The 23,955-nt window shown below is 50.4% G+C and overlaps 1 protein-coding gene across 3 annotated transcripts; it reads left to right on the forward strand.

Moving 5' to 3' along the window:
* SLC23A1 (solute carrier family 23 member 1) lies at positions 1 to 23,564 on the forward strand. Of its 3 annotated transcripts, none has more exons than XM_042850752.2 (16): positions 1 to 179; positions 2,485 to 2,574; positions 5,852 to 5,953; positions 7,884 to 8,041; positions 8,163 to 8,251; positions 9,430 to 9,497; positions 11,364 to 11,545; positions 13,200 to 13,320; positions 13,998 to 14,154; positions 15,032 to 15,179; positions 16,357 to 16,462; positions 18,987 to 19,116; positions 20,289 to 20,432; positions 21,140 to 21,235; positions 21,998 to 22,127; positions 22,952 to 23,564. In XM_042850752.2, the coding sequence occupies exons 1-16, from the start codon at positions 144 to 146 to the stop codon at positions 22,983 to 22,985; spliced, it is 1,791 nt and encodes a 596-aa protein (XP_042706686.1). In that variant the 5' UTR covers positions 1 to 143; the 3' UTR covers positions 22,986 to 23,564. The 3 variants fall into 3 exon arrangements, with proteins under 3 accessions (XP_042706686.1, XP_042706685.1, XP_005280952.2); XM_042850751.2 differs by having other exon boundaries at positions 21,998 to 22,291; positions 22,952 to 23,090; XM_005280895.4 differs by having other exon boundaries at positions 21,998 to 23,564.
* Positions 23,565 to 23,955: the final 391 nt, after the last annotated feature.

Below are 23,955 nucleotides of genomic sequence, written 5' to 3' on the forward strand. Positions count from 1 at the left end.
TTCACAATCAGCAGCCAATAACCGTGGTTATAGATTGACTCCATGAACAATGTCGGGTGTATTGACTAAAGTCCTCCCCATGACCATAAAAAGCGTCACTCTACAAAGTCCCCTTGGAAATCCCAGTGGCACTCTGCAGGAGAATGGGGAACAGTTCGGAAGATTTGTCTCAAACCAAGGTGAACATGTTGTTTGCTATTACCATATTTTCACTCCCTCCCCTTCCCTCTCCCCAAATGCATCCATTTCCTTGCTTACCAGTGTTTGATGTAACTATCTGGGAAGTGGGTGGCAAGCTATCTGTGTTGGTTGTTAGAAGGGGAGGGGAGCAGTGATCACAGGTTCTTTCTTAGACTTGTGTCTGACGTTAAAGGCAACTTATCATTTGATCATTCTTGGAAGCCAGATTTCACAAAGCGCTTCCCTTTGGACTGACTTATTCAACATACGCCTCTGGCTTAGAAGTGAAGTGGAAGCGACTTGGCCCCCAGTGAGGGGTGACTCCGCTGTGCCACTCAGGAATGGAGCACTTGACAGCAAACAATGACTTAATAGTCGGAATGAATGAGGTTCAAGTGATGCCGTTTTGTCGCTGCTGGTTCCTCTCCTTGGCACCTGCCTCACCCTGGGCAGCTCCCCCCTTCGACATGGCCCAGGGAACCCTGGCAGCTCCACTATGTGTTCACGGACTCAGCAAAAGGCTTGCGAGGTTCTAAGAATCAGGCCAAGACTGGAGGTCAGGCAGACCCTTCAGTCAGGCCCCAGGAGAGACGAGAGCCCAGAATCTGAGCCACAGAGGATAAGAACCACAGTCGGAGAAATGGGATCCAAGAAACTGAGAACTCTTGGGTTTTTTCTCAGATAAATTTGCAAGGAACTTGGTTTTATTTTGTACGGGCTGCTGTAATACAGGGACTGATGCTGTTTGCTGCTGAGCGCATGCAGCTGCCACTGAAGATACTGGGTGTGAAGTGCATTGAGCACCCCGCAGCAGGCTCAGCCCTTTGCAGGATTGGGCCCATACTGTGGCGGATTTAGTGTGACTCCTTTACAATGCAAAGTAGCAGTTATTCAAGATCCACCTTCCCCTGGGTGGGGGGGAGGAGGGCAGGAAGGGGTGTTAAACACTAGTATATTCTATAGCAATGATCCAAACCCTGTCAGTGTTACTAGTGAAGGGAGAGTGATCTGAGCACCCAGAATTCCTGGCTGCTAATCCCAGCTCTAACACCAATGGACTGGGTGACCTTGAGCAAATCACTTACTCTCTGCCTTGGATTTCCCATCTGTAAAATGGGGGTGATAGGTCACTACTATCTCTTGGGGGCGCTCTGAGGTTTAACTAGTGTTCTGTAAAGGTCTTTGAATGTGCTACACAAGTGGTGACAATACTGTTAAATCCATTCATTTATTTTAAGGAGGGATATTATGTAGCTATGTAACTGCCATTTGATTTCTCTGTACTGTACCTTTGTGTTTCTAAGGCCTGGCCTACACACCAACTGATATAGCTATTACAGTTAGGGATTGTGACTTTTCACTGATATAATTATACTGGTACCACCCTAGAGTGAATACAATTACACCATTATAAAGTGAATACAATTACACCATGCCAGTATCGCTCATTCCCCTTCCTGTATGGGGATTGCTCTACTGGTATAAGCACATTTATACTGGTTTAGCTGCGTCCACATTGAGGGATTGTAGCACTTTAACTATATCACACTGGCTACGTCTTCACTGGGAGGGGGGTCGATTTAAGATACGCAAATTCAGCTACGCGAATAGCGTAGCTGAATTCGACGTATCCGAGCCGACTTACCCCACTGTGAGGACTGCGGCAAATCGACCACCGCGGCTCCCCCGTCGACGGCGCTTACTCCTACCTGCACTGGTGGAGTACAAGTGTCGATTCGGGGATCGATTGTCGCGTCCCGACGAGACGCGATAATTCGATCCCTGAGAGATCGATTTCTACCCGCCGATTCAGGCGGGTAGTGAAGATGTAGCCTCTGATAACATTTTAGACCCATATAGTTAAAGCTGCACAACTTAGATAAAGCCTAATCTGCTCAGCTTCAAGGCCAGCAGCTGTTGTGTGAGCAGCACTGCTGCAGCATGTGACAGAGGAGACACACATACCGTGCTCTCACTGAGATGTTCCGTTTGTTCTGTCTCACATTGCTGCTCCCTGTAATGTCAAGCAAAGCCACTCAGACTGGATGGTGATGGCTGCTCTTTGCATGGGGAACAAAGACCGATTCTTCACTCTCCAGTGCTGTGGTGAGTCTCTCTGGGTTCCCAAAACAGACAAGCTGCTTTTAGCAACAGCCACCAGCCTGGTGGAAACAGTGGCATCCTTCCAATCAGCGCTGCCTGTTCTCCGCTGTGATCTTTTATTTTCCTGGTGATAGTGCTTCCACCAGCAGTTTCTCTAAGCAGTGACTTGCTTTGTCTTCCATGTCCCTCGGGGAAATGCAGAATGGAAATGCAGCTTCCGCCCGGCACGAGGGGATCCCCGAAATCATCACCGAGAACTCGTATGGGAAGGAGCCGGAGAGCGAGGACAAGGTGAGACCAGCGCTCTGCCTAGGATGCCAGGCAGCTGAGACTGCAGCTTGCCACTAGCTTTAGCTGAGGGAGGGGTCCGTTGTGAGGTGAGGGGCTCAGCTGAGCCCTGAGCGAGGGGAGGCATATGGCTGCACTGCCCTAGGAGCAGATCAAGGACCAGGCTGGGACTTGAGGAATCACAAACTGCCCCCCTTTGGCTCCATGGAAGAGGCAATCTGTGCCAGCCCTTTACCTGGTGCACATTACTGCAGGCTCAGCTAGCATGCTGTGGGGATGTCACTGGCCAGGCTCCACCCACTGACTCCCTGCCACCCCTTCTTCACCCAACTGGGTGCAAGGGCAGGCAGTGGCCCACAATTGCTGCCAGCTGCGATACAGGTAGCCACCACCGGAGAGGAAAGGGGGGCACTGTGGGCACATTGAGCACGTCACAGTCTGCTCCTAAAAAAGTGACACTCCTTGTCTTTAAAGCTCATTGTGGGCTCGTCCCACCCTATCTCCTTGTCTCTGTGTTGCCCTCCGCCCCGGCTCATGTAGCAGCTGGCCTGTCTCAGCACCACACCACTGGTGGGGCTGGCGCCAAAGCCCATTGCATCAATGGAAAAACTCCCATGGAGTGCAACTGGCTTGGTGCGAGAGCCTTCTCCTCTGCAGCCATTGGTGTCTGCAGCACCCTCCTGTAGCCCACTGACTCGCCGGGTATTTTCCCAGCTCCCTGGAGAGTCGTCCCTTCCCCTCTGAAACACAAACATTGAGGCCATTGCGGAATGTGGCAGAGTTACAGCAGGTCGTTACTTTTCTTTTTGTTGGTCAGAGACGTTCCCAAAGTCGGGGCCGTTTTGAAAAGGGATGGAGTGAAAAAAGGGAGGGGAGGAAAAAATCCCCGTCAGTGGCGTTCTATTTCACTCAGTGGCAAAATGGGGGTGGGCGCGGGAGGAGTGGAACAACAACGACCCTTTCACATCTAAAGAAACTTCACTTTTTCAAAACTGAATCGACACACCAAGAGTTCACTTAATTTTCCCTGGGAAATTTTCCTACTAAAGATTAAAAAAAACTGAACAAAAGAGTTCAAAGGGAGATTTTTCATTTGAATTTTTTTGGAGGGAGTGACAGGTATTTTGACCAGCTGTAATTGCGAGAGTCGAAAATCACTGGGGCTGGTAACGCTAGCAGGAGGATTGGGGATGAAGCACTGGGTCTGGGCAGTGAAGCCAGAGGCTTGGTGGTAGCAGAGGATCTTTTCTCTGGGTCTTGGCAACTGTTCCTGGGCCTTCAGGGGACTACATTCACAGATTCCAAGGCCTGAGGGACCGTTCTGATCAGCTAATCTGATCTCTGTATAACCCAGGCTGGAGAACCCAGGCAGTGAGGCTCGCATCTAGCCCATCATTCCTGGCTGAGCTGTAGCGTCTCATTTAGAAATATATCCAGTCTTGATTGATGGACATCAAGTGATTCAGAATCCACCACATCCCTAGATCAAGTGTGCCAATGGTTAATTACCCTCACTGAAAAATTGGTACCTTGTTGCTAGTCTGCATTTGTCCAGTGTCAGCGTCCAACCACTAGATCTTGTTCTGCCCTCTGCTGTCAGAAATCTCTTCCCCATGCAGGTACTTATAGACCGTAATCAACTCACCTCTTATTCTTCTCTTGGACAGACTAAATAGTCTGAGCTTCTTTAGTCTCTCGCAATAAGGTAGGCTTGGCAGACGCCACATCATTCTTGTAACTCTGTTCTGCACCCTTTCCAATTTCTCCACATCCTGTTTGACATGTGGCCAGCAGAACTGGACCCAGTATACAATGCCATGTGCAAAGGTAATAGCACCTCCTTATTCCTACTCAATATGGCCCTGCTCACACATCCAAGCATCACGTTCACCCTTTTAGCTACAGAATCGCACTGGGAGCTCCAGTTCTGTTGCCCCCAAAGTCCTCTGCAGCATCACTGCTTTCCAGGATCCTGTCCCTCCTCCTAAGCGTGACCCACGTTCTTCGTCCCTTGCATTTGGTTGTATCAAAAGGCATGTTGGTCAAATGAGCTGAGCTTACCAATTGATGTATAACTGACCTTGGTCCATCTCGCCACCAATTTGTGTGTCCGCTGCCCATCTTACCAGCAATAATTTTCTCCTTCCAGAGCTCTGAGAAGGATAGTGAATAGCGTTGGGCTGAGAACAGATCCCTGCAGGACCCACTAGCAACAGGGAATGCTGCAGGGGTTTAGGGCTAGCTGGCAGCTCCCTTCTTGGGCAAAACCCCTCAAGCAGCAGGGCCCTTACCAATGAGCTGGTGGGATAAGAGGAAAGCAGTTCTTTCCTGTGGATTGCACCACTCTGCCCCACATCCTCGGGAGTGAAGACACCCCTGGAGAGGCCTTTGCCCCTTGCATGTGAAATTCAGACGCCAAGCCTGCACTTTGCCCAGGAAACCCTAGAGCTTTTGGAAATGGCAGGCAAAGGGCCAACAGCTATAGAACTCCCAGGTAGCACATGGGGTTAACACAGGGTTAGAGCCAGGCCCAACTTACTGAGTTTTGGGGCCCTGTGCACTCTGGAAATTGGGAGGGGGCCCATCACTTCCCTCAAACTAGAGCTCTGCTCCAGCTGTCTGCCCCCACTTATCCTGGCAGCCCCCACACATCCCAGCAGCCCTGACCTACATCCCACTCATCCAACCAGAGGCTTCAGGGAACCGGAGATGCCAGTGCTGGGTCTGAGTGGTGACACCCAGAATCTCAGGGGGCTGTTTGGAGCCGTGCATGAGTGGGCAAGGAACAGATTGCTTTGTCCCCCCCATGCAGGAGCCAGCCAGAATCCCACTGGAGAATGCAGCCCCGTCTCCCTGCTAGCCCCTCACTGTCTGAAGGGAGCATGAGAGGTGGGACAGGGTGGTACTAAGTTCCCTTCCTCCCCTGCTGTGGGCATGGAGTAGGGAACACACTGCACTGGGGGCAGAACTATTGCTCCAGTGTGGGCTCCCTATGAGGGGCCAGCCAGATTCTCAGCTGGGGGCTCCAGATGCAATGTGGCCCTTGCAGCAGGCCCGAGGGCTCTCAGGACAGATTGGGTGAGTATGTTACTCCAAGACAGCCGGGGCATAGCAGATGTGTCTCAAATCTCCCTGCACTGGGGAGATCGCTTCAGAGACCAAGGCATGGGGGAGCAAGGAAATCCGCTCACATTTGATTTCTGTCAAGCTTCTCAGCCTAACTGCCAACCTCTGCTCTCTGCCCCTGCTGGTGCTGAAATCGCCCTTTCTCCATTTCCAGCGCCAAGCCACAGGCACAGGGAGGGAGCAGAAAGAATTCGACATGATCTATAAAATTGAAGACGTGCCCCCATGGTACCTCTGCATCCTGCTCGGCTTTCAGGTAAGGAAGGAGAGATCAGAGGGCACTGCCCCACTCTCTTGCTTCCAGTGCCCTGTTATGGTCATGACATACACACAGAGAAGTTAGTGTATTCCATGGTTTTAAATCTTTCTGGAAGAGTGCAATGTAAGACCACTTTATTTCTTAAAATCCAGTCCCTTACCAGCATAAAGAAACTAGGGTTACCATATTTCAACAAGCAAAAAAGAGGACGGGAGGAGCCCCGCCCTAGCCCCGCCCCTGCCCCTCCCACTTCCCGCCCCCCCAGAACCCCCAACCCTCCCCCCGTTCCTTGTCCCCTGACTGCCCCCTCCTGGGACCCCTGCCCCTAACTGCCCCCCGGGACTCCACTCCCTATCTAAGCCTCCTTGCCTCTTGTCCCCTGACTGCCCCAACCCTTATCCACACCCCCACCCCCAGACAGACCCCTGGGACTCCCACGCCCCATCCAACCACTCCCCACCCCCTGACAGCCCCCCCCAGAACTCCCAACCCATCTAAACCCCTCTGCTCCCTGTCCCCTGACTGCTCCGATCCCTCTCCACACTCCTGCCCCCTGACAGCTCCCCCCCAGAACTCCCAGCCCCCTACCCCCCGTTCCTTGTCCCCTGACTGCCCCCTCCTGGGACCCCTGCCCCTAACTGCCCCCCGGGACTCCACTCCCTATCTAAGCCTCCTTGCCTCTTGTCCCCTGACTGCCCCAACCCTTATCCACACCCCCACCCCCAGACAGACCCCTGGGACTCCCACGCCCCATCCAACCACTCCCCACCCCCTGACACCCCCCCCCAGAACTCCCAACCCATCTAAACCCCTCTGCTCCCTGTCCCCTGACTGCTCCGATCCCTCTCCCCACTCCTGCCCCCTGACAGCTCCCCCCCAGAACTCCCAGCCCCCTACCCCCCGCTCCTTGTCCCCTGACTGCCCCCTCCTGGGACCCCTGCTCCTAACTGCCCTCCAGAACCCCACCCCCTACCTAAGACTCCCTGTTCCTTGTCCCCTAACTGCCCCCTCCTAAGACCCCCCCCAACTGCCCCCCAGGACCCTACCCCCTACCTGTACCCTGACTGCCCAAAACTTTCTCCACTCCCCTCCAAAAGCCCCCCCCGTTTCTTGACTGCCCCCTCCAGAACCTCCCTGTCCCTTCTCCTGCCCCCCCTTACCCTGCTGCTCAGAACAGGGTGTTGGGCTCTGTGCCAGCCGGACACATGGCTGAGCTCCCCTGCACAACACAAAACCCGGTCCCTGGCCCTGCACAGGGCTGCCGGAGCGGGCTGCAGGAGGAGGAGCTGCCGGCCGGCTCAGAATGCAGGGAGGGGGGGGTGGGAGGAGGAAGCTGCTCCGGAGTCCAGCCCGGGACTTTCCTGCAGCCCTCCCAGCCGCTCGCTCTGCCGGGGGAGGGGGAAATCCCGGACATTGTGAGTGCTTTACAAATTCCCCCCGGACGCTATTTTTAGCACACAAAAGGAGGACATGTCCGGGTAAATCCGGACGAATGGTAACCCTAAAAGAAACAAAACCAGAGAGAGAAAAAGCAGGCTACTCCCTAAAACAGGTATTACGCATTGTCTGGTGCAAACTGACAGTGGCTCACACACTTCCCTACAGAGCTCTCTAGCCTGCAAGCAGGACCAGGACACCATTGAACATCTAAAGTGATCGCTGTACAATTTTAATAGTTTTCCTTATACACGTGCCCTTATACGTGACTCTGAGTTTCGGTCTTGTTAGCAGTGGCAAGAGCAAACCCCTGATATTCAGAGGTCCAGTACAAGTCGCAGTGCACCACTTAAGTCCCATAGCACATTGGGACTTAAGCGGTACCACGGCCTTGTGCAGAGGCGAACTTCACTCTCACTGGGAATGAAGGTGGGTTCTCAGATCCGCCCGACAGCCCTAACCAAAGACTCCTTTCCCTTCCCTGCTCCAGCACTACCTGACCTGTTTCAGTGGGACGATCGCTGTCCCGTTCCTCCTGGCAGAGTCCCTGTGTGTGGGAAAGGACCAATACACGGTCAGCCAGCTCATCGGCACCATCTTCACCTGCGTCGGGATCACCACGCTGATCCAGACCACGCTGGGGATCCGGTAGGTTGTCCACACTATCTTTTGGCTGTTGGTCCCTGTTGAACCATTGCACGGGAAGCTTTGAAGGCAAGGCAGAGCAGCGGGCAATTGCAAATGAGGCTTTTCCTTCTTGCTCATGCAGACTCCCCCTGTTTCAAGCAAGCGCACTCGCCTTTCTGGTTCCTGCCAAGTCCATCCTGGCCCTGGAGAAATGGAAATGTCCCCCAGAAGGTAACTGAAGCTTCGTTTACAACCAGGTCATGTGGTAAAGCCCATGAGTCACTTAACAGCCCCTCCAAGTACAACTCTTATAGCTAAGGGTACAACAGGGTCATAGCGTTTAAGGCCAGAAGGGGCCACCAGACCTCCACTAGACTGAAAGGGCCTCCACTAGCCTGACCTCTTGCATATTAGGCTAACAACCCCACTCGAGACCTGCACACTAATCCCAACAACCAAAAGGGGACCAAGCCCATAGGAGACAGTTCTAGTATGGGCACAAAGTAGGGGGGGCTGAGGTGCACCAGTGCCCGAGGCCCCTGCAGTGGCAGGGAACTGATTAAGTGAGAAATACCCAGAGGAACTTGGCAAGCGACCTGCCCCCAACGCCACAGAGGAAGGTGAAACCCCCCAAGGTCGCTGCAGATCTGAGCTGGGGAAATTCCTGCCTTACTCCATATATGGCGTCAGTTAGACTGAGCCTGTGAGCGGGAACAGCCAGCCAAGCGCCTGAGAGAGAGAACACTCAGTGTCATGTGTCAAGTGTCATGGCTGAAGCACAGCTATCAAGAGGTAGTATAGTCTAGTGGGTAGGGCACCAGCCCAGGAGGCCATGGCTCTGTGCCCAGTTCCCTGATGGGTGACCTGGAGCCAGTTCCTTCTTCTCTCTCTCTGCCTCTGTTTCCCCTCCCAGACTGGTCTATTTAGGGCACGTCAACACAGCAAATGAAGGTGTGATTGAAGCACCATTAGGCACGCCAGGGTTAGCCTTAATCCAGCTGGCGTGGGTAACATTGATCACGGCGGCGCAGGTTTTGGTACAGGCTAGCCATCCCAGTACCAGCCCACCAGAGCCCCTGTGTACATACCTGGGCTGCTGGTCCAGGCCATTGCATTTTCACTGCTATTGTTGCCCATGCTGGGAAGATTAAAGCTCACCCAGATATGCTACTAGTGTTACAATCCCACCTTCACCTGCAGGGCAGAGGTACCCTTCGCTGGTCGGCTCTTTGGGACAGGGATTGGCCCTCACTCTGTGGATACATGGTGCCAGCACAGTGGGGTCTCTAGATTTCAAGGGAGATGCACCAGTGTAAACAGGACTAGTACAGCAGTGAATCATGCCCTAGGGAGCAGGGCCTGGAGTGCTGTTATCCCCGCGTGTCTAACAGCCTCGTTTCATGTCTTAGAGGAGATCTACGGCAATTGGACGTTACCACTGAACACATCTCACGTGTGGCACCCGAGGATGAGAGAAGTAAGCTGTGCTCTCTGACTACGCCGCCAGGGGCGTACACAGCTCAGGGGCCGTGGGGATCTGTCTCTCCAGGACACGGGAAAGAAGACTCCCCCCAGACAAACACCCAACTTGCTTACGTCTCGGCCGCATTAGGGCCACGCACCTTGGTGTTTATGAGATTCACCCCTGTGCAGGGGGCCAGTGCAAAGTGCAGGTGCCACTTCTGTCCTGTGCAACCCACAGCAATTTCCCCCTGCTTCTGCAGTCATGTCCAGCCAAGACACACAAGCAGGAGGGCCTTCCAGGTGACTCTAGCCATGGTTGGGTGCACTTGACTGGTCAATTGGAAATACCTTCAAACACATCTCAGGCCAGTGCTCAGACATGCCAGTAGCACTGTAGCTGTGAATGGTGCTGGTGTCTGTCTCAGCGCAGAGCAATTGCCTATTAGTTAGGACACTGGGCTAGGATGTGGGAGACCTGTGCTGAATTCCCTGCTCTGCCCTGTACTTCCTGTGTGACACCGGGCAAGTCACTTAGTCTGTCTGCCTCAGTTCTCAGCTGTGCAATGGGGCTAGCACTGCCCTACCACACAGGGTGTGGGACGATAAATACATATAAGATAGTGCGGTGCTTTGAGATTCGCTGATGGAAAGGGCTATGTAAGAGCCAGGTATTGTTATTAACAAGGTCTATGCTGATAGATGGAGAGATACCGAAGTGACACCATCCTCCCTCAGCCCGGGAAGCTCCCAGGTGCAAAAAAATCCAGTTTGGAATGGGACATAACCCTCCAGGCTCTAGGGCATAAGCCAGCCTCTAACTATGGAGAACTAGGAGGAATCTTTCCCTTGGGGCTGGTTAGCCCCTAACAGCCCACTGCAGGTCTCCCTGCAGCTTCCTATGGAGAAGCTGGTGCTGGCCCCAGCTGGAGGCAGGATCCTGGATTAGCTAGATCCCTGGTCTGATCCAATGTGGCAATTCTTGTGTCCAATGGAAGGTGGACACCAGACAGCACCTCCTGCTGGGAAGTTGGCTAAGACCCAGAAAATGCAGCTCATCATTGGGTTGCCTGGCCATGGCGGAGAGTTTCAGAGTTGCTGGGTTTTATAATGTGTAAAATGCAGTTATTCTCCAGTGGTTTAATCTTCTAATCAAACAAGAGGACTTACTTTACAGCAGCTACAAGAGTTCCGGCTCTCGCGCTGCACTCAAACAGGAGAGGCCTGGCCTGTGGCCTCCCAGACATCATCCGACTGGACTGACTGCAGCTCCCGGGCTTATTCACTAGTCAGCTTCATTTTACCCAAGACACATTTTATATGTTTTTAGTCATTTGCTCTTCTTTGAACCAGGATGCAGCCGTTTAGAATTGCTTGCCTCTTGCATGATACTGGCATGTCCCCTTATGTTGTTCAACCCAACCTTCTCTAACTTGTGAAGAGCATGGGCTGGATGGATGGATGGACGGACGGATGGATATATATATAATGACTGGATGGATGGATGGATGGATGGATGGATGGATGGATATGCCCATTCCCATCCCAGTCCAAAGTTCTTCCATGCTTTATTCCTTTCCCTTCCTCCATGATGAAGCCTTCCCCAGCACAACATCACTCCCTGTGGACAAGGGCTAAACCCTTGTAGCTGATGGCCACGGTGCTCTCTGCCCATGTGGGGCAGAATGTGCTGCCTCCACAGCCCCAGGGATGGGGGGCCGGGCTCAGCATCCAAGGTCAGAGCCATGCAAATGCCACTAGGCCTCCAGGCTCATCCCTATCTGTAGCACCTGCGCGGGTGGAGGAGCCTGGCAGCATGTGACAGCTCGGAGCTGACCACATCTCCACACCTCACATGCTTTCCCCCCCTTTTGCACCATAGATCCAAGGGGCGATCATCGTGTCCAGCCTGGTGGAAGTGGTGATCGGGCTTGTGGGGCTGCCAGGAGCACTGCTCAGCTACATTGGACCTCTCACCGTCACTCCCACCGTCTCCCTGATAGGACTGTCAGTCTTCCAAGCTGCGGGGGACCGCGCAGGATCGCACTGGGGCATTGCAGCATTGTACGCTCCTCGCTTATCATACAGAGACCAGCCACAGGGCTCACAGAGTGACATGCTGCTAGCACATAGTGTCACACCCTCATGGGTGTGCATATCTGGAGGCAAAATCTGGCCTTTAAGCTCCAAGTTACCCCCATCCCAGGGTTAAATTCCATCCCCAGACGCATTTGCTGATTGCAGTGGGGTTTGCCCTATAGACCTGATCCTGCTCTAATTGAAGCCAATGGGAGTTTTGCCTATATTTGCATATTTCATATTAAAAACATGCAGCGCTGCTCCATGTAACTTACAGCAATTGTTTTTTCATAATCAAGATCACTTGATAATGAGTATTCAAGCCAAAAAGGGGGACAAAGGTTGAGAGGGGAAGAGTAGATGGGATTAGTCATTGCTTTGCTGAGTTTTCAATAGGATGCAAGGTTCAAAATCTTGTCTGATAACTGATCTGACTGTGTGTCTGTCTATTCTAGAAGCATATAGGACACCAACCACCACCATATCTAAGTACCAGAGCTAACTGAAAATACCATGAAAGTTCAACCTGTGTTTTTGTCCCAAATTAGGATGAAAAGTTGAAATATCAAAAATTTTGGCCGAGCAAAATGTTCTGAAAAAATTCTATTTGGAAATGTCAAAATATTTCAGCTCTGTTCTACATTAAGCTGTGTGTGCCTGAGCTGCAGCAGTACCTCATGGGAGTTATACTTCAGATGCCTCATGCCTCCATTCACCTCTAGCCATACTATATCTCCCATAATGCATCAGAGGCATGGGACTCTCAAGATGCATTGTGGCAGTTCAGCATGAAGGGAAACTGTGATGCATTATGGGAGACGCAGCCCAGTCATGGAATCTGGCCAATAGAAGAAAATGGGGGCTCTTCAACTCCCATGAGGCCCTACCACAGCTCCGAAAAACACAGGTTAACATCAAACTGTCCAGAAACAAAATATTTGATTCAGTTTGATAAACCAAAATGTTTTGATTCAGCTTGACCTGACCCAAGTAGAAAATCAAAAAAATTTCCCCTGGAAAAATTTTGATTTTGCAGCCACTGCAGGAAAAAACATTTGACAGAAAATGCCTGACCAGGTCCACTCAGCACCCAATACATCCTGCTGTTGTAGCCCAGCTAGTGAACAGTGGATTAGTTTACTCCAGTCAACTAAACATACGTAAGGCAAACACCTCACCGGGATTATCCTTCACCAGTTACTTGTGACACATTCTCAGAAAACAACAGGAACTCCAAACTTAGCAGACACAAAATGATGAATGGGGAAATTGGCCACTGGCACCCACAGGCATGTTTGCCACACCAGCATGGATTGTATGTTCTTCTCATACACCAGATCTGTTCTCCTCATTTCTGCATAGCCCAGTGGACACTGGCTTGCATAGACTGGCCCGTAACTGGTTAAAACCATTTGGGTTCAAATACACTATTGTTAATATTATTCATGGTAGTGCCCAGGAGCTCCAGTCATGGACCAAGATCCCGTTGCACTAGGTGCTGTACAAATGCAGAACAAAAAGATGGGCCTGTGCCCAGAGAGCGTACGATCTCTGGACAATGGTGCAATTCGGCCCTCAGGGAGTTCCCCTTCTGCATTTCCTAGGGATGTCCTAATGACTCTTTTTCTCTTTTCAATAGATCCATTTTTCTGATTGTTTTATTTGCCCAGTACCTGCGAAATGCGACCTTTCGGCTGCCTGGTTACAAATGGGGGAAAGGCTGTATTGTGTTCAGGCTACAGATCTTCAAAATGTTCCCGGTATGGATGGTCCCGTCCTCTGCTAATTACCAATGATGGGTGAAACCTCCCACAACTCAGCGGTCTGGGTTAGATACATACCAGGAGGTCTCCAGACCTGTGACGGAAACATCTATGAACGATCTAGTGCTGCTGGGGCTGTGGTGTTGGGCTAGCAATCGCTAGCACTTACAGAAAGCGTGGCCATGGCTGTGACATTTTGGCACTAACCATGCTGGCCAGAACCCAGGAAAGCAGAAATACTTGGAAATGTGAAATAAATGGGGGAAAGACTGGAATTAACTGAACTTTTCCAGACCTCAAAATACTGTCCTGGATGGGTGCGTGCACTGGTGTCACCACTGCCCTCTAGAGTATGGACTGGGTACTATTCCACTGTGTGGCAGGGTCCTGCTACAGCTAAGGGCTGAGAGAGCTTCTTCAACAGGGGCTGAATTGTGGGGTTGGATGTGCTAACTTCAAACCCTGCTGTTGCTGTGCTGGTCTCAATGGTCCCACAGCACCGGGATCTCTGTGAAGCCATAGATAGTCCTGGAGTTGTTAGTGTAGGTTGGGGGTTTGGATTCCATGGTGGGCAATTCTTGCTGTATTTGGAGCAGTTCTCCCATCCATCTGAGTGTTGCTGCTCAGTGCGCCTGGAGAGTTATGTTACATGGGCCTCTGTTTTTCATCCCCAGATCATCCTGGCCATCATGGTGGTGTGGCTGCTGTGCTATATTTTAACACTGACGGATGTTTTCCCACGCGATGCTGAGGCATATGGCTACAAGGCCAGGACAGACGCCAGGGGGAAAATCATGTCAATTGCACCCTGGTTTCGCCTACCGTACCCTTGTGAGTGAACATGAGATTCTCTTGTGAATCATGAGGGATCAGGGAAAGTGTTTGCAGAAGTGTACACACGTTTCCGTGCAGTGCACAAGTCAGGTTTGCCTGCCATTGGTGCACATACCAGCCCAGCTCGCAGGACACTTTTGCACGCTTCCCCAGGCAAGGCAAGGAGCTGGGGCACCTTGCCCCGCTCAGTATCTTCCACTGATCCTCAGAATTTGCCCCCTCGCTCTGCTCCCCATGCTGGAGCTCAGACTGGGGGAGCGAAATGACCCTTTCCCCTAACCAGATACTCAGCAGAAGCTGCTGTAGGGAAAAGATCACCCTCTACCATCTCCCCTGGTGCACAGCACTGCGCAGGGCCATTGGGGTCCATACTGATTCACAGGGACAGGAGTCCACTGGTAACACTCACAGCTGAGTGGGTGGCCCAGGAGCAGAGGAGAGACGCTAAGGCTGGCCGGGCATGGCCTGAGCTGGCATCCTCCTGCACAGCCACCGCCCCCATGGCTGGCTGCACCACCGGAGCAGAGAAGAAAGCTGGGTGGTTCTCAAGAAGCAACCTGCAGCAGAAGTATATCCCCAGTGTGTGTGTGTTGGGGGAGGGCTCTAGGGGCTTGCAGCTTCCCCCACCCCCACTGCCCCACAGCTGTGTTTGGGCTGCCCAGGTCACCTGTGACAAGCTCAAATCCATAGTGCGCTTTGTCAGAAGGATAATTGGCTGAGCAGCCTTTGCCAGCACACCCTGTGTCTGGCCCTTTGAGATGGGCAGGGCGCGGTCTGGAACCCATGCTAGAGCGGCTCCTGAGCGGGCATGGCCATGTTCAGGGCTTGGGATGCCCGGGGCAGCTCATCCCTTGCTCTGCTTTGCCCGATGCAGGTCAGTGGGGCTTGCCCACCGTGACGGCAGCGGCTGTGTTAGGGATGTTCAGCGCTACCCTGGCTGGCATTATCGAGTCCATCGGGGATTACTACGCCTGTGCCAGGCTGGCAGGGGCTCCGGCGCCACCCATCCACGCCATTAATAGGTACGGTACGAGCAGCTCACCCATCCCTCTAAATCATACACGGGTTTGTGCAGGAGACCCGGGGTTTGCACCACAGCAGGACGATTCCTACTGGGCAGCAGTGGGTGGGAGCCAGGACACCTGAGTTCTAGGCTCATGTGTGCTAGCCAGGTTTTCAATGCCCAGCATTTGGCCCCTCAGTAACTTTGGCCTGGCTTTCTAAGGGGCTGCGCACCCAAAGCTCCCATGAGGGCAGCTGGAGCTGCAGGTTCAGCACCTTGGAAATGTAGGTGCCGAAACATAGCTATAGTGCTACCATTTGGCACCCAAATTTGACCCCCATAACAGGCTACCATTTGGCACCCGTAACCTGGCTGAGCTCGCCCTCCCCAGGTGGTAACTGGGACAACGCTCCCCATCTCCCATGTTTGTCGAGCACTTAGAACATGCCATACACTGTGCAAGTGCCCCGTGCATGAATGTGAACCTCGCCCATGCTTTGTGCCAGGGACGGTTACAACGAGGCTGGGGCATGCCCCGGCCACGGCGCTATCCCCCACTGCAGGGGAATTGCTAGCCACTCGTGGCAGGCAATGTGTGCTGCACCCTTTCCCATTGCAGGGGAGCAGAAGCCGCTGGCTGGAAATTCTCCCACCACAGCCCTGCCCTGTCTGCAACCCCTCCGGTGGAGGCTGTGTCTGCCGCATGCAATCTGCCCCTAAGTGCCCTCATGCATTCCTGCCCTCTCCAAATGCTGCCCTGAGAGCTGCCAATGCGATGGGAAGTGAAATTTCACCCAATGAAATGAATAGGCAGCAGATTTAAAACAAACAAAAGGAAGTATTTCTTCACACAACGCACAGTCAACCTATGGGACTCTCTGCCAGAAGATGTTGTGAAGGCCAAGATTATAACAGGGTTCAAAAAAGAACTAGATAAATTCATTGAGGATAGGTCCATCAATGGCTATTAGCCAGGATGGGCAGGGATGGTGTCCCTAGCCTCTGTTTGCCAGAGGCTGGAGATGAGCGACAGGAGATGGAGCACTTGATGATACCTGTTCTGTTCATTCCCTCTGGGGCACCTGGCATTGGCCACTGTCGGCAGACAGGATACTGGGCTAGATGGACCTTTGGTCTGACCCAGTATGGCCATTCTTATGTTCGATGAAATTTCCTGGGTTTGCTTGTGTTTCCAGAGGCATTTTTACAGAGGGGATCTCCTGTATCATAGCTGGGCTGCTGGGAACGGGCAACGGCTCCACATCCTCAAGTCCCAACATCGGTGTCTTGGGCATCACAAAGGTACCAGCCAGTGAGCTTCTTTGGACACCTCCCCTCTGTGCAGAGTCAGGTGGGATCGCTGTAAAGCTCTCGGCACCTGGACTGATCAGCCGGTGCCCAGCACAGCTACCGGCCTCTCGCCTGTGCTGCAGAGAATATCAGCATCTTCCACTGGTATCCTGGTTATTTTGTGGGTGCAACAGAAGGTGCAGGGTTCAGGCTATAAAACCCTTCAGGGATCCATAGACACCATGGCCCACGTTTTTTTCTTATGATGTAGCCTCTCCATGATGCTATTCCTAAGCCATAAAGAGGGCTTAAATGGCCCGTGCAATACTCTGCTCCTGAGGCTGGAGGGGGTTCTACAGCCAGCACAGAGCTTGGCATAATAGCTCTCTCCAAGCCCCTGGTGTACGTCATGGGCTGGGGACGCAAGAGATCAGGCAGAGGGATAACAGCACTTGGAAGCTGACACAACTTAGAGCAGTACTAGGGCTGCTCTAAATTGCACCCAGAGCCCAGCATGGCACTGAATTAGGGACGTGCTGTGGTGGCTTAATGCTATTTTGTGGCCCAGTGTAGAACCGAAGGAGCAGAAACTCTGGCTTACTCTCGCTCATAGTGCACCAGCCTGGCTGCTCTGCTCAGCTGAACGTTGGTAGCCCCAGATTTGCTGGGTCTGGGGCAGCTGGTGGAGCATTCTCAGCAGCCAAACCTCCGTTCTGGGATTCATGCTCCATCTGGGCCTGAGTCCCAGCTCAGTGCAGGGTCTATCTAGTTTCTGATGCTGGCCCTGAGGCCCTTCCTGGTCACTGTGTTCATATAACGTGTGTCTGCAATAGCACCTCTATGACATTGCTGTGGCCTCTTCTGCCCCTGACACCTTGGACCCGCCTGGTTCCACTTGCCTCACAGTCAGAGTTCGCTTTCTGTCCCTGGGCACCTGTCAGTAAGTCTAGCTATCTATGGTGCTTCTCTGCCCCCTCTTGTGTCTGAGTGCCTCCCACTCACTGCATTTAGCCTCACAACCCCCCTGGGAGGTGGGGGTGGTGGTCCCAGAGCTCGGACTGCAGCCCAAGGCTGGAAATCAACAGCCCCACAGCAGAGAGCCCGAGTCAGCTTGCCCAGGCCAGCTGTGAGGTTTGAATTGCAGTGTAGACATACCCGAAGTGCCTTGCCTAAGTGCTGTGGGAGCCAGGTCAGGGTGTCCTGAACACACGAGACTTTTCGGGTCGATTTTCCAGAACCAGAGAGAAGGTTGTGAAATAAAAACTTTGCGTAGAACAATACCCGGGGCTGGCTGCGGCCTGGGGCCTGCGTCCGGGTTCCAAAGCAGCACTTTAGAGAGCTGCCAACCTCACGCGTGAAAGAGCTCGACCAGAGGCTGCTCTGACTCATAAAGAGGCGGAGTTGCGCAGGACACCGGCTCACAGGGAAGGGAGGTGGTTCGTAGTTGGGGCACTGCACTGGGATATGGAATTTATACGTCTAAGCTCCCTTCCTTGCTCTGTGACAGGTTTTCTCTGTTACCTTGAGCCACCCCCCTCCGTTCCCCACGCCTGGAAATGGGGATAAAACATCATAGGAGTGTGGCAGGGCTAAGATTGGAGGGAAGATGCTGTAGAAGGGCTCAGGCTTGCTGGTGTTTCTCACCCAATGCAGGGTAGAGCACGCACCCTGAGACTAACAAATAGTGCTCAGCCCATAGCGAAAGCTCTGGCTCGCCAGTCTCTTCCCATGAAACAGAACATCCCCGCCCTCTTTAATTTCTAAAGTCTGATGCAGCTTGGTGCACTGAGCAGGGAGTGAGGAGATCTGGGGTCTCAGGCACTGCATGAGCTTGCACAAATCACTTCATTTCACTGTATCTCAGTTTCCCCATCCCACTGTCACCCAGAAATCAGTGCCGGAGTCTGGGTATATTGTCAGTGCCACATGTTTGTTTAGACTGTGTGGCTCAGTCCTTGAGCAGAGGAGGTCACAGACAGCACCCAGAAAAACCACGTTCAGGGCTCTCAGGCCAAGCACCAGTGCCTGGTTCCCAGAGAGCAACGCTGCTGCAAAAATTCCCACTATGTTAGAGAGAGTAAGGCAACAAGCAACTCCTGTCCTGCTTGCAACAGCTCCCCCAAAAGGAACTGTATCACAAACCTAGCAACAACACAGCAGGTCTTCACAGACTGTGCCCTTGTTTGCATGCTAAGAAAAGGAACTGGTAGAACTCTGGGTATGTCTACACAGCAAAAAACCCTGGAGGTGCGAATCTCAGAGCCTATGTCTACAGACTCAGGCTTGCAGTGCTCTCACTATAGTGCTAAAAACAGCCATCTAGACATTCCCACTCAGCCTGGAGCTTGGGCTCTGAAACTGTGTAGATGTACCCTACACAGAGGCATCTGGTATCTCCCACCATAACAATACTTACCTCCTTTGGGAAGTGCTTTGAGATCTCTGGATGAACAGAGCTGTATAATAGCTACGTATTATTAAGCCTGGAATGACTCTAGCCAATTTGCTTCACCTTGTTGCTGGTTTTTCTCTACAGGTGGGCAGCAGAAGAGTGGTGCAATATGGAGCTGGGATCATGCTTGTTTTGGGAACCATTGGCAAGTTCACGGCTCTGTTCGCCTCTCTCCCTGACCCTATCCTCGGAGGGATGTTCTGTACATTATTCGGTAACGTACCTATAAAGATATGTTTATAAATGTAATCAGCAGAGTATCAAGGCAAAATTAAGATTAAATTGCAGTGCTCTTTCCTACCAATCCTTTCCTAATATATTCATTTACATTTGATTGGCCTAAAAGTGACTTATAGAGCTTGCGCCAGGCTGACATTTGCAACGCTGCCTAAGAGAGTTGGCTGCCCAGTGCCCATCAACATTGGCTTTGAAGCTCTCCACTTAACAGCTTGCTTTCCTTTCAGAATCAGTTACAGGGAACAATCTCAAAGATGCAAAAGAACTGCAGCTACATAGCATCACTGGGGATAGGGAGGGTAACCGTGGGATGCACAGCTACTGCCTATATTCTAGGGTTCACGCTTTCCTCCAAACATAAGAGATTATCATTAGTGCGAGCTATACTTTTGTCTCTTGACCCTAAGTGGTGGGGCTGTCAATGCATTATAGCAGCCTTAGGCCTTGTCCATATTCAAAGTCAAATCAGTGTAACTTTAAATCTGTTTCAGAAGTGATTTAGTTAAACTGGTGCAGAATACAGTGTGACCGCAGTTACTTCAATTTCAGGCTGGTTTATATTGATTTAGCTTAACTTGGTAATGAATCAATTTAAGTTAAATTGATATAAACCAGATTTAAATCAAATTAAGAGCGTCCACACAGGTGTTTGCACTGGTCTGATTTAATCAGATTTGGATCACACTTTCAGGCTTGATCTACACTTCAAAGTTAAGTCAACATAGCATAGTCAGAGGTCTGAAAAAAATCACACCTCTTACTGACAAGCTGTGCCAGCCTAACCCCCAGTGTAGACACAGCTATGTCGACAGAAGCATTCTTCTGTTGCCATAGCTACGGTCGTTCGGCAGGTGGTGTTTCTGCACCAATGGAAAACCCCTTCTGTCGATGTAGGCTGTGTCTACGTGATGGGTTGATGCCAGCATAGTTACGGTGATGTAACTATGCCAGTATAGTCTCTCTAGCATTAGACATACCCTTAGTTAAACTGGTACAACTTTCAGAATAGAGATGGCTTTAGTGGTACCTAATTTTTTGCCTCTCAGTCCCAATGACTCAACAGGTGGCCACCTCTACCTCGCACGGAATGCACACAGACCCTCTGTCTCTATAACAAGGCTGACGTTTTCTCTGTTTGCACATTTTCAGGCATGATCACAGCTGTTGGCCTTTCCAACCTGCAGTTTGTTGACATGAACTCCTCCCGCAATCTTTTCATTCTGGGATTCGCAATGTTTTTCGGGCTGACGTTGCCAAACTACTTGGATTCGCGCCCCAATGCCATTAACACAGGTATGCCTCTTGGATTAAAACCTCAAAACATGCTTTAGATCCCCTATTAATATTGCAGTGAATGGAGGACTCTACTGAACTCTTGGCATCAAGTAAGATAGGAATGTGGGTCTCTTGGGCACCATGCTAATGCATGGTACAAGTGATTATCAATATTGCAATTCTTAATGATGTGGAATGACATTAGGAATTTTATGTCGCTTCCATAGGAATGTGGGGGGATTTAGGGCATTTGTCCTGCTCCAAATGAGATCTAAACCCTAGTTAGCTTGCTTTTGTTTGCAGCTGTTGGTCTCTTCTCCCTTTTGATATGTGCCTATAGCTACTCTCAGCATTTCAACACACGGTGTGCTTTATAAACTAGATTTTTAGGAACTCTAATAAAACAAAATGGACAATGGGATATGAGATAACACATACAGAGTCAGTGGGCCTGAGATGCTCATATAAGCCGAGTGAAGAGGGAAAGCAGGAAGGTAGGTAGATAAGAGAGATGTCTTTGAGTATCAATTTAATCTAATCTGGGCCCACAAACGCCTTAGTCATAATCAAAGGTATTGCATGGCATCACTGGAGTTTATTGGTAGGAAACAGCCAGTCATCTTTAAATACACACACTAGTCTTATTTTTCTTTTTCAGACAGACGATAGTAGCATCTAACCCAGTGCTCTGTGTTAATCGGTGTAACATTCTGCATGTTTTATAGGTGTTCCTGAAGTGGACCAAATATTAACAGTGCTGTTAACAACAGAAATGTTTGTTGGGGGTGGCATTGCCTTCATATTGGACAACACCATTCCAGGTACAGCCATTGCAAGCTTTCACCACAAGGCCTTATAATGCATTGGTGCTGTCAGCGGCTTGAGTCACTTTGTGCATGTCTGGTTGTATATTGTTTTAGTTATGATTTCAGTCCTGGCTGGAGAGGTTAAGCTATATTAATTGCTGTTGGCAAACTATCTTCTGGCAGAATCAATGATTCAGGCCTGTAGTTGGAGGTAGAGCAGGATTTTTATGCAATAAAAGCCTGTCTCTCTTTGACTAGAGTTAGATCAGTGATACTCAGACCTCCGTGGTTCAGGAGTCAAATCAGTGATCAACATTACGCAAAAGAGCCACAGTTGTGTGAATTCATTGTTTCATTTTATATATATATTATTCTCACAGCAAAATGACTCACCACGTCTTACTAATCTATTAGAGTTCTTTGAAGGGGTCAACAAACCTGTGGACAAGGGGGATCCAGTGGACATGGTATACTTAGATTTCCAGAAAGCTTTTGACAAGGTCCCTCACCAAAGGCTCTTATGTAAATTAAGTTGTCATAGCATAAGAGGGAAGATCCTTTCATGGATTGAGAACTGGTTAAAAGACAGGGAACAAAGGGTAGGAATAAATGGTAAATTTTCAGACTCGAGAGGGGAAACTAGTGGTGTTCCCCAAGGATCAGTCCTAAGACCAATCCTATTCAACTTATTCATAAATGATCTGGAGAAATCTTGGAATGAGTAAGCTATTTAGTTATTTTGCTGTCCTAACATTCAGGATCTCTCGCTCCCCCCAGGGACACAGGAGGAGCGTGGGCTGGTTCAGTGGAAGGCCGGAGCACATGCAGACAGAACCACAGCTGCAAATTTGAAAAGCTACGATTTTCCATTTGGAATGAGCGTGGTAAAAAGGATACAGTGGTTGAAGTATGTGCCAGTATGCCCTGTTTTCAGGGGATTTAATTCAAGAACAAAAAGGAATTGTGACACAATGGAAAACGTTCAAGAAAACACAGACAACCTGTTCATATGTACTAAGGTCTGAAAGACTCCTGTAATGTGACAGGCGCAAGTCGTTCAGTGCCAGTTAGGTACGATGTACCATAGTTCTAGTTCATAGGTTACTGAAGGAAGACCAGGCCTGGAGAGTTGTGTCAAACGGAAGAGGAGAGAACATGAGGATCAGTTCATAGGGGTTCCCCCATAATTTTGATTCATGACCCCATGGAGTCTACAAAGGGAAACACACCCTAGTTTGAGTCAGTCATCTTTCCCTGTGCTGTCCATTCAGTCTAAGCATGTGTGACAGCTGTTGCCTGCTTACTCTTGAGATAGCTCAAGCCTTCAGTATTGTACATCTGGCTAGTGTGTGTCATTCTAACAAACCCAAAACCTCAAAACAGCAGAGTTGTGGCTGGAGTGACTTCTAACCAACTTTTGCAGCTTCCAACTCTCACCCCAAATTGGTTTAAGATTTGTACAAAACTTGGCTCAGATTTGCTGGAATGCTCATGAATCTAGGCAAAACTAGCCCAAGTTTTACACAGCTCAACTGGTCATCCTGTGTAATAAACTGCTATCCAGACACACTGGGCTAAATTCATTTCTGGTGTAACTCTATAAACTTCAGCAGAATTATACCAGGGATTAATCTGGATCAGCGCGGCCACCATGGCACACTTAATATGGACATAATGTATTTGATACATTAATATTCCAAATCACTTGTTTCTCTGTGTTTTTATTGACAGTGGAGAGAACTGCCCCTTATATTTGCCTCACTAGTCCCGCAACGTAACTCCGGAAAAGTTTATGTTGGATAGCTCTGCTACACCGATCCATCTTTCCTATTGCCTGTTACACGGAGTATAATGAGATCTTAAATAATTGTTAATTATACCCAAGGATGAATAGACAAGTTCATTTTCTGAACTGCCTTGGCTCTGCAGGGCTAACAGTAACGTTGCGTCCCTGATATAAATTGACTCTGAACACAGATCAGTTGAATATTGCCTTTGTGCACAGTCACTTTCCAGAATTGCCTAGTGGGAATTTTTTGCAAGAAACCATGACCAAGTCATACCTGTGAACGCATCTCCCTAGGAACTGGAATGCACAAGCACTGCAGCTTGACTGGACTGAATATGGGTATGTTTAATGCAAAGGTGATCCCTCCCTGGATCTTGATGAAGTGCCATTAATACCAAAATGCAGCTTGTGACTGGATATGCAAGTGTGCTTGGGCTCCCTTGCTGATGAGTGATAGGATCTAAAAGGGGAGGGCCTCTAGGTGACTGACTAGCAACGCTCCCAGAGAACACCCACTGCCACTTTGAATATCATTAATAAACTTCTCAAACTCCATACTTTGTTAGCTCTTTTCTGTTGTCCAAGTCATTTTAAAGATTCTTGGTTGCATCACAACTCTACCCACTAGTAGGCTCCTAACAATAGTGTATGCAAGTGAGCATTTAGCAGCCACATGCCTCCATAGCATCACATCTCAGAATTTAATCAAGTCTAGGCTCACCGAGAGTTTGGAGACCCTTCCAAAGACTATGAAGGCTAGAGGAGGAAGTGGTGTTGGCAATGCAGGAGCACTCTTCTGGGGTGAAATTCACCCTACTTCCCAGCCCCAGGGGGAAAAACATGCTAGTGGTGTGGCATTTCATTTTTTTTTACTTGACACATTTCATGTTCACTTAACATTTGATACAGATATTAGGCTCTAAGCATTTATTAGAAAGGGGAAGGA

Source organism: Chrysemys picta, chromosome 8, assembly GCF_011386835.1.
Source record: "Chrysemys picta bellii isolate R12L10 chromosome 8, ASM1138683v2, whole genome shotgun sequence".
Taxonomy (NCBI): Eukaryota; Metazoa; Chordata; order Testudines; family Emydidae; genus Chrysemys; species Chrysemys picta.

Excerpts from the sequence above, each read along its gene's own strand:
- SLC23A1 (XM_005280895.4), top strand. The coding sequence starts at position 144 with ATGGGGAACAGTTCGGAAGATTTGTCTCAAACCAAG. Across the intron at positions 8,252-9,429 it reads ATGGAAATGTCCCCCAGAAG|AGGAGATCTACGGCAATTGG; the intron begins GTAACTGAAGCT and ends TTCATGTCTTAG. Across the intron at positions 19,117-20,288 it reads GATGTTCTGTACATTATTCG|GCATGATCACAGCTGTTGGC; the intron begins GTAACGTACCTA and ends GCACATTTTCAG.